The 13,250-nt window shown below is 36.5% G+C and overlaps 1 protein-coding gene across 8 annotated transcripts in view; it reads right to left on the minus strand.

The window, feature by feature from the left end:
• Window positions 1–373: 373 nt before the first annotated feature.
• HDAC6 (histone deacetylase 6) overlaps window positions 374–13,250 on the minus strand; it is a 458,923-nt gene continuing 446,046 nt past the window's right edge. For 6 of the 8 annotated variants that reach the window (XM_067152104.2, XM_067152101.2, XM_067152100.2 and 3 more), the window contains one exon: window positions 10,544–11,969. In XM_067152104.2, coding sequence (XP_067008205.1) covers window positions 11,895–11,969 — 75 coding nt within the window. In that variant the 3' untranslated portion in view covers window positions 10,544–11,894. Of the gene's footprint in view, window positions 995–2,027; window positions 6,299–10,543; window positions 11,970–13,250 lie in introns of those variants that run through there. The other 2 variants (XM_067152102.2, XM_067152103.2) reach the window with 2 other exon arrangements.

Below are 13,250 nucleotides of genomic sequence, written 5' to 3' on the forward strand. Positions count from 1 at the left end.
GGTCATCATACATAGCAAGCTTTCTGATTGGTGGTTTGTTTAGATAACCGGGAACCCCAGAGTTGAAACGGCGTTACCGAAGTTTCCTCAGTACCCGAGCTCTGGAGAGCGTCATTCTGTCTGGATAGTTTGGAGAGTGCAGAAGTGTTATTGTGATCGTGAATATTGAAATGTTATATTAGTAACAGTATTTGATTCTAAACAACTGTTTCAATCGTGCAGCTGGAAGATATAACTGTTCCAGAGTATATGGAAAATTATATTATTGCAAAGTTTGCACTATTCTCTTACAAAAACATAACAGGTAACCTTCCCACCAAAAAAAAAAAAATTAAATGATGTACAGAAATTGTATTTAATGGTCAATTATTCATAATTCCTTGAATATTTAAAGTGTGTTGCATTCTTCTACGCCAGTCAATACATGTAATGGAATAGAACAATCTAGTGAAAATCAAGTCATACATAGAAATAAGATAAGCACAATGACACATCAGTGTGGAAAGGAGGGATCAGGACAAACATAAAATTTGTTTATTAATATACATACAGTGGTCTTCACCATCTGGAGTGTCACAGATTTGCTGTCCCTCAACAGGCTATTGAAGCCTCTATTCAGTAGAAATTTAATTCTACATAGGCTTATTTAATTTTGTGAATTTTCTGATGGTTACAATAACTAAATTAGAGGTGGTCAGACTGATGTGAGCAGCATTTGATGACAAGTACTTTACACCCTGATGTGATACTAGTACCTACGCCATACAAGATTTGGCACTGGTCATTTCTTTAACATGTGACCAAAAGTACCAGATCTCTTAGCGTTTGATTGTCTTAACAAGTTCCTCAACCACAAGTTGGTGTGTTCTCTGGCTCCATAATGATCTGAATTTCTTTCTTAGAAGTTACTTCGAGCTTTTTTCCATCCTTTGCGGCACTCGAGGGAAGGAACAAATCAGTTACCATTCATGAGAGAAAATCACTGAGCTGTAATCTGAAAATAATATTTATTTCAATACTTTCAGAAATGTCATATTCCTGGAAGTTACAATGAAGACACAGTAACACACTGTACATTACAATGAAGACACAGTACAACTGTACATTGTCTCCATCAGTGTTATACAGAACATAAGTTGTGCAGTTACACTTTTATAGCATAGTGTGAGAAACATACATGAGAATAAGATCATAGACCATTTCCACTCGGCACTCTTCTACAGTACACTGAATATGTACTGCAGAGAGACATAGTGCCTATAATATGAATACACAAAATTTATACACTCTTATTTTGATTACTGTTGACCATATATTCCATCATTTAGTCTTTGATTTGATAGCCTCATCATCTTTCTTTAAAGATGTCAGCAAGAGCAATTAGAACTCTACTTGCAAACTGGTAGATATAAAAGACAGTGAAACAGTTCTGTAGTCACCCATCAGAGGACACTGCCAACTCTGAGAATTACATACACTGTAGTGGAATATTTGTAAAATGGTAAGTTTCACCACATTTCTTTGCTTTTCTAAATATATACGTTAAAAAGTTAATTCAACAAGAGGCCCCTAGTTCTATTATTCTTGACTATACTGTTGTTATTATTAAAGCATCTAAAGCTATGAAAAACTCTGAAAATCACTTGCAAGGAGAATTTATAGTAACATCAGCCATTTCAAATGATTAACGTATTTCAAAGAAAACTATACTTTTTTACATAAAGAACCTGAGTAATCTACACTTTCATGAACAGCATAAAAGACTGACGGTTTCATTTGCAGAATCAGTAAAAATTTACCACTTGCTCATCTTGTATCTTGTTTGTTTACTTTTCAACCCAGAAGTGGTAAACTCTCCCATGTGACCATTCAAAATAAGTTGTTCTTCTCTGCCTCTCCATTGCACTCTTTAGTACCCCGGTGCTTTCTGACTACCGTTGTGGGGACTGTGACCCTAAAATTGATTTACCTTGTTCCAGAAGCAAAGAAATGAAAATACCATGATGATGATGATGATGATGATGATGATGATTATGATTATTATTGAGGTAGAGATTGAAGTCCTAGATCACTTCAGTAATACGTTGGAAGAATTCTGCTCTTGATTTTCATAATATATTGTTAATCACAGGAGTACAGCACATGGACAGGACTTTGTTCATCTCTGATTCACTCGCCACCAGCTCAACTACGCCTCACTCCACTTAGCCGCACACTATACATTACATAACTGACAAGACACAACTCTGTGTAATGGGGTACTGAACTTAATTGTCTTGAAGAAGCAAGCTGTATAAATCTGAGTCGAGACCCCCACATCCCTCATATATAACAGAAGGAGAAATTCAGTATCAATATTAACTTATCATAGCATAACTACGAACTTAGTCTCTCTCTTGAGAACACTAGGATCATAAAGAAATTAGAATGTTGAACACAATGTTACTTATATAATAAGTAGTGTCTGTCCGTACATTAGTTTTTTCTAGCAGGAGCTGCAAAATAACCTTTTTAACCACAAGAATACTACCTCTCAGTCAGAGAAAAGCGAACTAGTTCAGTGACTACCTCACGAACCTCCCGATACGACGTCCAGGTCGTCTGTCGGTTTCTTGCTGATAACAGTGGTTCTGTCTGGTACTTTCTTGCCTTCTGCTTGCTGTGTAAAATGCAGCTATTCTACCTAAACCCCTTAACATCTTTCACTGATAGCCTTGATTTTAATATCCTTACACCCGTACATACGGTAATTCTAGCACCATACATGCTGCAATTGTTCATCAGTTCTAGAAATGGCCAAAAAATTAATTTCTACATGTGTGAAGCTGTGGACAAAAAAAATAACAAAAAAAAACAAAAAAAACAGGGCCTTGGTCTACCAAGCGACCGCTGCTCAGCCCGAAGGTCTGCAGACTGCGAGGTGTCGTGGGGTCAGCACGATGAATCCTCTTGGCCGTTATTCTTGGCTTTCTAGACCGGGGCTGCTATCTCACTGTCAGATAGCTCCTCAATTCTAATCACGTAGGCTGAGTGGACCTCGAACCAGTCCTCAGGTCTAGGTAAAAGTCCGTGACCTGGCCGGGAATCGAACCCGGGGCCTCCAGGTAAGAGGCAGGCATGCTACCCCTACACCATGGGGCCGGCGCTGCAGACAAAAGCTAGTCTATAATATAAATGAAAGATTCCTACCTTCACTGTGAGTTGCAAAAACACAGCTCTCTTCTTGCCCAATGTAAATGACAAAAAAGTTCTCTTTAAATAACATCTTGAAAATAGAAAAAGAATCACATGATAATGTGCACATTCAGTCTCCTGCAGTTCTGCAACTCTTGTACAAACAGTTCCCAATCAGCACAAAAGAACTAGCACAATGACAAAAATGGAAAATTTTACATTCTCAACAACTATGAAAGTAATATATGAGTTATTTATAGAAAGGGCACTTAAGTACATTCTTATTCCTTGTTGTTGTAATTAAGCTAGACTTTGATGATCGCTGATAAAGAGAATGTTTAATGTTCTCGAAGCATGTACGATGAATAAATAAGTTTATTAACAGAAAATGTATTGACAAGGCAGATTCAACCAGAATACTACTAAAAATAGTTTTTAGTAAGTATATAAATGTCAATACAGGAATATATAAAAGCACCAATTATGGTAAAGTTTCTCATCAGTCTATGTTCTCAGAGCTGACTTGCTCACAGCAATAAGATCTGTTTCCTGTCAGCTAACTGAATAGTAATAGGACTTTCATTTATTTACTTGTAAGGGAAATTCAGTTGGCTTAGATTAACATTATTCTTTATTATATTATGAAAAAATGTAAATACAAAATGTGTACCTTGAAATAACAAAAATATTTGCTGACGAGAGTTCAAGAGTAAGATACACTTTTAGATTATGTTTTAATGAACTTGCCCAAGAATTAACTTGGTACTAATTTCTGGTACAAACCGACTCATTTATAAACCTTGCGAATTCCATACAGGGAATCATACCCACACCTTTCCAAGGAAACTGAACAAACTTTTACTGCCTCAGCCAAGCAGCTAGTTCTTCATGTGATAATTACAACAGTCATGTGAAACTTCAGGTTTGTAGTTAATAGATAAAGTCTACATTTTTTACTTTGTTCAATTAGTCAGCAGGCTGTTGTTCTTGCTATAGGTTAAATATTACGACTATTTTAATGAAACCAAAGCAAATGGCATTACAGCCCTGATGGACCTACGTCTAACAAGCAACACCTGCTCAGCCTGAAAGCCTGCAGATTACAAGGAGACACGTGGTCAGCACAATGAATCCTGTCTGAGTAATTCTTTAATTTCTAAACCGTGCCTGTTATCTCACAGTTAGGTAGCTCCTTTGTTGTTCTCAAGTAGGTTGAGTGGACACGAACTAGCCCTTGGTTCGAAGTAAAACTCCATGACCAGGCTAGAAATCAAACCCAGGGCCTCCCAGTAAAGAAAGGCTTGCTAACCCTAGAGAGCATGGTCAGCTAAGAACATTCAAATACAAACTTTTAGCAACATCCAAGCGTCACAAAAATGAAAAGCCCACAAGATTATGTGACAGGACACACGACAAAGGAACAGAGAAACACTAAATCAGTGAACAGTCCTTGCTACTTTTAATTGAAATCCTGCTATTCCAATGAACATGTCAATTTCTAATGGGGTTACTCATCACAGAAATTCTTTCTATTCGCCTCTTTCTATACATCTCAACTTATACAGCTGTGCATGAATCAACAGTGATCCCTGTAGAAATCCAACTAGTTAATTCACAAATTCAGATAGATGACACTCGCCAACCATCAGTTGAGACTGTCTGTTGGGGTTCGGTATCCAAAAGCAGTGGTCATAACCGCTGATTTCTGTACTACTCTCGCCTAAGATTTTCTGGAAAGCAAAAACCAACTTATGAAATTACTGGAATTAAGAGCTACTTCATTTGCTTTACCTCAACCTAACACACGAAACTGGTGACAGACTTGAGCATTTACTTGAAATGTAACACCAAGCACATGCAAGCGAGTACAGGTTCTGAGCAAGCCGAGCTTTGTAAAGAGTTGCCCTTCACATGGTTGCCAGTTTTTCAGTAAATTCCTTTGACAATTACATTATAAGTCTGTACAAAAATTTGTATAGAGCAACAAGCACTCAGTCAATCTGTGCACAACAAGCAATGGAATAAGAAAATTATTATAGAATTTACAGAAAAATTCACAAGAGATTTTATGAGATCCACAAAATTGTTATCACTACAATAAACTAATGACAAATGATACCTGGGAAGAAATGGAGTGTATACTTGAAGAATGTATGAAACAAATGGCACAAATGAAAAGTATTTTGGCTTCCTTTCTTTTCCGAGTCTTAATGTGCAAAACCAAATCACAGTGTGCACTAAAAATAGAGTGGCCAATGTTACATGGGAATGTTCAGAAAAGGTAAAACTTTCTGCAATAATGTAACATTCACACAAATCTTACAAGTCATGTTACACGTTAGAAAAGCAATCAAATGTTAAGAAACGCTTCTAAAATTTGAATGAATCCCGAATAATTTCTATACACAAACATTCTCATATATCAGTGTTTCATCAGCATAATATCTTTTAAAACACAAACATTACTGTTATTATGCTTTGAGAAAGAAACTAAATTATTTGAATACAGTACATAAAAATAGTACCAGTAAAAAAAATCATTACGAGAACACAGAATCACTCTCAGATAACAAAGGCCAAACATGCATGTTACATCTTCAAGTAGATCAATGTACATCCTTTTCTCATGTATGGATCTCACTCATTGTAAGTAATGCCTTTATATTAAACTGCAGTTTTGAGCCAGTCAGTTCCATTAGTACACAACATCTTACATTAAATTTTTCACAGAAAAATAACATTTTACAATAAATATTCAGAGCTGGACCAGTGACCCAAGTTAAAAAAGAAAATGGTAGAGTACCTTTTCTTAATATGGCATAAGGAAAACGACAGAAAACTGTAAACACTTCTTAAATTCTAAATTCCTTTTAACACGATGAGCACTACGTCCATCCATAAATAACTGGTGTGGTTGGTCCACCAGTGCTGCACGTCTATGGACAGTGTATGAGAACTTAATTATTTTTCATTCTGTCTGTACACTCATGAGGCTGACTCAAGCCCGGGCATGTTCTGCCATCTTTTCAGCACATAGGTTGTTCTACATGAGCTTGGCCTTCAACTTCCACAAGTAAATAATATAGCTTTTTATAGACGTTTATCATCTCTAGGTGGAGTTCATCTGTAATGGAAATAAACACGGTGGAACAACTATCAAGTTCTTCACACTCTTCTATAATATCAGATAAAAAAAATCCTTACCAAACTGGTTAAAATGTTAACTTTTCTACCTGTAAGGTAGGGGCAACATGTATTAGTTTACAGATTTTAGGAAATAATTTTTCGTTTGACCCTTTAGCTTGTATAAAGATAATAGGTCACAGCATTAAAATAGCCTGCCTCGTGGCCATGATCATTAAGACGTCGAAGTCTATATTGTCAACACCGTGGTTAGCCTGTTCGAATCCCGCTGGTCGAAAAAATTCTCACCATCAGAATGTTGCATGCCGAAAGCCTGCATTAAAATTCCGAAACCTCTCCATAGGGCTCGTATGGAGTGAGGGCATACGACACTGTTGATAGTGATTTGTCTTGTAAGTTATAAATTTCAATTTTGTTCTGTACTGAAGTATAATTATAAGAAATTGACAAGACCTTTTCAATACAATATATTAAGTAAATAATATTACATCAGTCTAGGGACTAGTTTCAACCACTTAGTGGCCATCTTCAACCAAATAAAAATTAAACAGATTATGTGATAACTAAAAACATACATATACCAGACAAAGACAATGTTGCACGAATATTTCTAACATTAAAATACATATAATAACAAAAAATATGGTTATGATTTTGTCACAATATGATGTCTTTAAGTTGACTTAGGACCTCAGGCAAAGAAGTAAATCTCTAATGTCTGCTGTTGAAGAAGCACTGACTCGCTGGAGGAAGTAGGCAGGCTATGCAAATATGATTTGTCTGTCGGATGGAGATGTAAAGCTTTGAGCAGATCCCTTGGTGTTATTTGACAGGAGTAGGATACGTAATGACACACGGATTCACCCTCTCCCTACCTCATCATCTTCATCCCACATCAAGATGCACAGGTTGCCTGTGGGCGCCAAACAGAAAGACCTGCACCAAGTGAGCCAAACATGTACTCTGACACTCCCAGCACTAAAAGGCATATGATAAATAAATAGCACTAAATTGAAAGGCGGGCTCAGTAGCTCAGATGATAGAGCGCCGGCCTTCTGAGCTCAAGTTGGCAGGTTTGAACCTGGCTTAGTCGGGTGGTACTTGAAGATGCTCAAATACGCCAGCCTTGCATTTGGTAGATTTGCTGGCACATAGAAGAACTCTGGTGGGATAAAGTTCTGGCACCTCGACATCACCAAAACCCACAAAAGTAGTTAGAGAGATGTAACACTAATAACATTCTTCTTCATTTCCCGTTTCTAGTCTTATAATTATTATCACTGAAATTAAATTCCAATACAGCAGAGCCACAATAATTCAAGCTAAATGGGACTGACGCTATCGCAAATTACGAAATAAAAACCAATCAAAGGGTAATTGTGAATAAATGTTTGAGTTAAAAAAATCTAGTCCATACCTCCCCTATGTTAGATATAGGCTAACACGACCAAGTTTAACACTAGAAGGATGGCAGGGGTAAAAATGACCTTTAACACATATTGTTTCCTAGTAGATATAAGGTTTTTGTGCTGATGTTAATCATACTCCATCATTTTATTCAGTTCTCACTGTATCCTGATCTTATCAAGAGGGCAGGATATACCTGTAAGGACGATAAAGGGTTGTTTTGACCCATTATTAACATGCAGTTATATCTGGATTGTAAGCGTATTGTTAACAACAATGCACAGAGCAATAAAGCCATATTTGGAATGTCTCATTCTGATAATGCGCGGTGAACAGTTTGACAGTACTGCGAGTATGAGGGCAATAGTGATAGAGATTTTTCGATCCGAATATGAGCAAAAGAAATTGTATGCCACGAAGTAACAAGAGATCTTGGCTGAACCATACATCTCTTTCTGTTTACATGATTCAGGTGGCAAAGGCTATAATTCACTTGGAGGGAATCTTTCTGGTACTGGTTGGTCACCATCTCCACACGAGGATGAAATGCAAAAAAGCAATGAAGAAGCTGTCAGAAGATGAAACCAGCCTTTCCACCTCAGCATTTATTTCGGATTCCAGTACTGAAACAGCAGCTGGAACCAGTGGGGACATATTAGATGGCTCTTCTCCAACAACAAGGTGATAAACACAAAATATTTTTCATCAATTCAATTGCTGATCATTTTTCTTGATTGTTATCAGAATGCATAGGAATTCTATAACAGTATTATCCTGCTTTTACATTTTCCTGTCATTTACAACATTTTTTTGTTGGTCCCCTCAGATTCCCTACGCTTGCAATGTATTCAAATCCTCAAATTTATGTTTACAACATTTTATGCTTTCCGCCATTTACGCCACATCAGCCTGTTCGAGACGGGAAAAAAAATTGAACAACTAACCTGTATGGTAACGTTTTGAGTAACCACGGCGTGATGACCAAACCGGACAGCACACACGACAAATTTGACGAGCGAGCTGCCTACTCAATAAATTTATGCAAAACGCATGATAATATCTGAAGAGCTGGTTGCCTACCAAGGATTTAAAAAGTATATTGTTAACAGAGAAAGAAAATTTATTGCATGTTAGATAACTCCATATTCATTCTAAGAAAGATAACCAGATTAAAATATTATTAATATTATTAACTTCATTGGCCACATTGGACTACTTGAGTCTTCCATGTACACTTTTTCTTTGAAGGTTGTGTTGTTTGATTCTTCTTATCTGTCCAGTACTTCTTTATTCGTTCTGATTGCAGTGTTCTTAATTTGTCTGAAATCTCTACAGGCCGTCTCTGCATCATTTTAGTTGAAAATTTGTGATTCTTAAGAATGGTTGTAATTTTATTCTTGTTCTCTGCATTTGTAATTTCGAGTCCAACTGTTTTGAGACCCACTTGAATTTCTTTGATCCAATGCCCTCCTTTCTTCTTTCCCAGATTTCTCATCACTAGTTGTCGTAAAATCCTGTTTCTGGTAATCGTAGGATGTGAAAGAAATAAGAGATTCTTTTCTTCTTCATCGTGCTGGTAACCGGGTCAATCTCTCGATAGACAGTTTCATTGGGGAGGCTCCTTCAACCTGGTACTTTTTATTTATGCAAGTTCTGATAATTCTTTCAGTTTTGAGGAGTTGGTATACTGTATTACACAATATTTTAACTACCTACTGGTAGCCTTCTCGTGGTCAATGGATGAGCAGAATTACAAAGGCAATGTAGTGTCAATGGTGTAGGACCTCAAGACTAGACCTTTGTTTGAAGTAAGTACTGTAATAGGATTAAGATTAAAATACTCTATAAATGAATAATATGTATTTGGGTAATGTTTTTCATCCTTTTCCAGAGCGTTTTTACATAACACCAGCTGTTTGCCACGATCTGCACATTCCCCCTGTTTACATCAGTATTCCTTGGGTCCCTTGAAAAGTGTAAAAGAGGGGTAATACTGTATATCACCTGTGTAAGGGATTGCCTGACCAAGATAGTCTCAGGATATAAAAATAAGAAGATGAAATGACCCTTCGCCAGCCTTCTTTTAACAGGAATGTCGCATCATCTTCTAAGAAACATAGAATGAGTTGGCATGGTTTCAACTTGCTGCTTGATGTAACATAATGTTGCACCTAACACTGCCAAATTCTTGGTGTGAATCATTAGGCACATCTTCATCGTCACTGTCTTCGGTGGCCTCATTCGTACTTTCAACAACTGAAACATCGGTCGAGCTTAGGAGCAATGTACAGGTGCATGTACTACTGTTTGCAATAACTATCAGTCTGCCGCTGATTTATTTTTAATGACAGCTGTCGCTAGGTGAACTTTTTTTCTTTCCAACGAATGTGCAACTAAAATTGGTGAGGTGCGAACAAAGAAACAGCATTTAGAATCCTCAAGGGTCAGCTTGAGGGCTGCTGTCAGCCTGTGGTAGTGGTGTGGGGACAGAGTTCCTTATATATGTACATTGTTAACCTCACCTGCCCGGGATGAACAAACCTGTTCCCACCGACGAAACCCTATCGACCAAGTCACAGCGGTATAACCGTTACATCAATTACGGAGGAAATGCTGTGATTTCAGCTAGTCCATTAGCTGGGAGGTGGCAGCTCCACCAAAGGTCTCACTTCCTTCAGGCTAGCAACCCGTCGGAAGGACATTTGATTGCTTTCAAGTCTTGCAAAAAAAAATTAAAAAATGCAAGACCGTAATGGGACACATAGCCCAATACTAGGAAAGAAGATGATAAACAAAAATTTTAAAAAAAACTTGTGAGAAATGTATAAACAGGGATTTATTGTATACTGTAAAAGTTTCATTTTCATAACACCAGTTTTACTGAAGCCTACACAGAACTTCAAACTACTGTATTTCTAAAAATAAATTAAACAAAAGTGCATTTAGATTAATACCCAATATTCTTGATATAAAACCTATTTACACACATATGAAAAACTCAGCACTGAGGTAGCAAACAGTAAATTGGTAACTCAGCACTTAAAAAGGTTACATTGTTATTAGCAGCTATTGGTAACATTCAGTATAATAATACACCAGAGAAAGACTTCCTAGTAAGGAGCTAACACAAACTATATGGTAACAACCAAATGTGATTCCTCCACAACAACAAAGGCAGAGCAATAAAACAACAGTCAGAGAGGAAAGCACAGCATAAACTACCATCAAACAATTAAGTTAGGTCCAAAGTGCCCATTTCAGACTTTGGGTGCATGAGAAATTATGATGGCGGTCCAGCTTTGTTTATGAGATGAACTTGTACTTTCATTATTATAAAAATACCATTAATTACAAACTATCCACTTCATGTCCGTATCGATATGATAACCTAACAATCAAAGAAATATTTTTTATAAAATCACTAACAGTATATATTTTGACTGCTTTGCAGTCATCATCAGCTGTATTTACATAAGCTTAGGTGTAAATAAGGTAAAAATTAGCACATTATATGTTCTCGTAATAGACTTGATACTTGACATGGGAAAATTAAATTTAATTAAATTTTCCCATTATTATTAGCATATGGTAACATATCAAGTATCAAGTCTATTACAAGAACATATAATGTGTTTATTTTTACCTTTTTTACACCTAAGCTTATGTAAATACAGCTGATGATGACTGCAAAGCAGTCGAAACATGTACTGTTAGTGATTTTATAAAAAATTACCAAAGGCAAATAAAGTATCGATTAGGTGGATAAAAGATATTTCTCAGATTGTTAGAATACCATGAATGTCGAGAAATTACATGAATTTTCATTTCTGAGAGGGAACTAAAATTCAAACCGCCTTTACTGGTAAAGACAGGGTCTTAGTTCCGGTCCAGCTCAATTAAATTTTAAAACACATTAATCTGACTCCAATGTGACAATTATAAGAATATGTTTTATTAATACAAAGTTAGACTTCACCGTCAGGTTAAAAGATTAAAGCTTTTTTTAAAAAGAAAATCTAGATTACAGTACCTAGTCCAGGAACTAAAGTCTACAAAATTACTAACATTATACAATATATGATTACAAAACAGTTATATCGACAGGAAAAGAACATAAAAAGGGCTAAGAATAGAGATTTTTGTTACTAAGATTATTATAATTACAATTATTAATCCCCATACGTCCATGGTAAATCTTCTCCAAATTTGCTTCGGTGAGCTGCGTTCTTAGCATTGTACAAGACCTACAACAAAGGATCAGTAGTTTTTTTACCAATTTTTTTCAATTTTCATTCCAGATATATGAGATTTATGTTAGGTTCTTCAATCTGCCAAAACTTATTTTGAGTAATAAATTTACTAACTACAAAATTAGTTTCAGCAGACTGAAGAACCTAACAGTTATAAATTAACTGAGTTGAAACTGAAAAGAGATGGCTTCAAATATATAAAAAAAAAAACACCCACAAGATTATGCCACAGGACATACATGTAAAAAAAAAAAAAAAAAAAAAAAAAACCACCAACCTCTGCAGGAGGAAACAGCTCACAATTTAGGTAGAGCTATTCCTTTACAACGAAAGAAGTTCGATACATGCTAACATAACACCACATGCAGTTTAAGACATTAGCAAGGAAAAGAAGGCATGTTAGTTATTAAAAATCCTAACTCAGAGCCCGATCAAATAGCTGCCTTTTCAAAAACACTTCTGAATAAGGTGCATATCTTAAACGGGAATATGTTAAGATCAAACTGGACTACTGAAGGCAATCCTGGAGGAAATTAAATGTACATATTTATTACACAGTTTACAAAAATCAAGAAAAGGGGAATGCCTCCAAAGGGGTTATGACTAGCTGTGAAGGCTAAGCCATTTGAACTTAAAATTGGCGAATGGAAGATACCCGGGCAAACTCCGGCGCGGAAAGAAGATTAAAATAAGAATTTACATTAAAAGGTTAAAATCCAAAACCATGCACCAAATAGTGCTCACCTCCGAGGGCCGAAGGTCCCATCAGACAGAGGAGATGACTACTCCCTTCACCAGTCAGAATTCGAAGACAACGGACACAAACTTGGCCCTAGCCAAGTTGCCAGTAGCCAAAAATGGGGCAATCAAGATACAACCAATAAGCACACCCGCTGTTCTTACATTCGCCAATTAGAAATCCTATTATTTTAGCCAATGAGGGCACAGAAATTTTTGATGAGATAAGATCTTTACAACTTCCAGAAACTTCCTTTCTGTTGCAACAGGAAATCGCTAGAATCATCTTACCAGCACAATCACGAGCGGCGACACCCTGCCACAAAAGTTATTACCTTAACCCACCAGCTCACCTAACTGTCAAATCGACGGTAAAGGGAGGTAGTACGTTGAAAACTTAACAGATGGCATTACAATAATTCTTTATAACTGAAGGAATTCTTTTCTGCTGTATTTGAGTCATGTTTAGGGGATTAACCGCATGAATTAGAGATAGCATTGAACTGATGTCACGGGTGTTCAGTGAGTAAAGATGAG

Source organism: Anabrus simplex, chromosome 8 (assembly GCF_040414725.1).
Source record: "Anabrus simplex isolate iqAnaSimp1 chromosome 8, ASM4041472v1, whole genome shotgun sequence".
Lineage (NCBI taxonomy): Eukaryota > Metazoa > Arthropoda > Insecta > Orthoptera > Tettigoniidae > Anabrus > Anabrus simplex.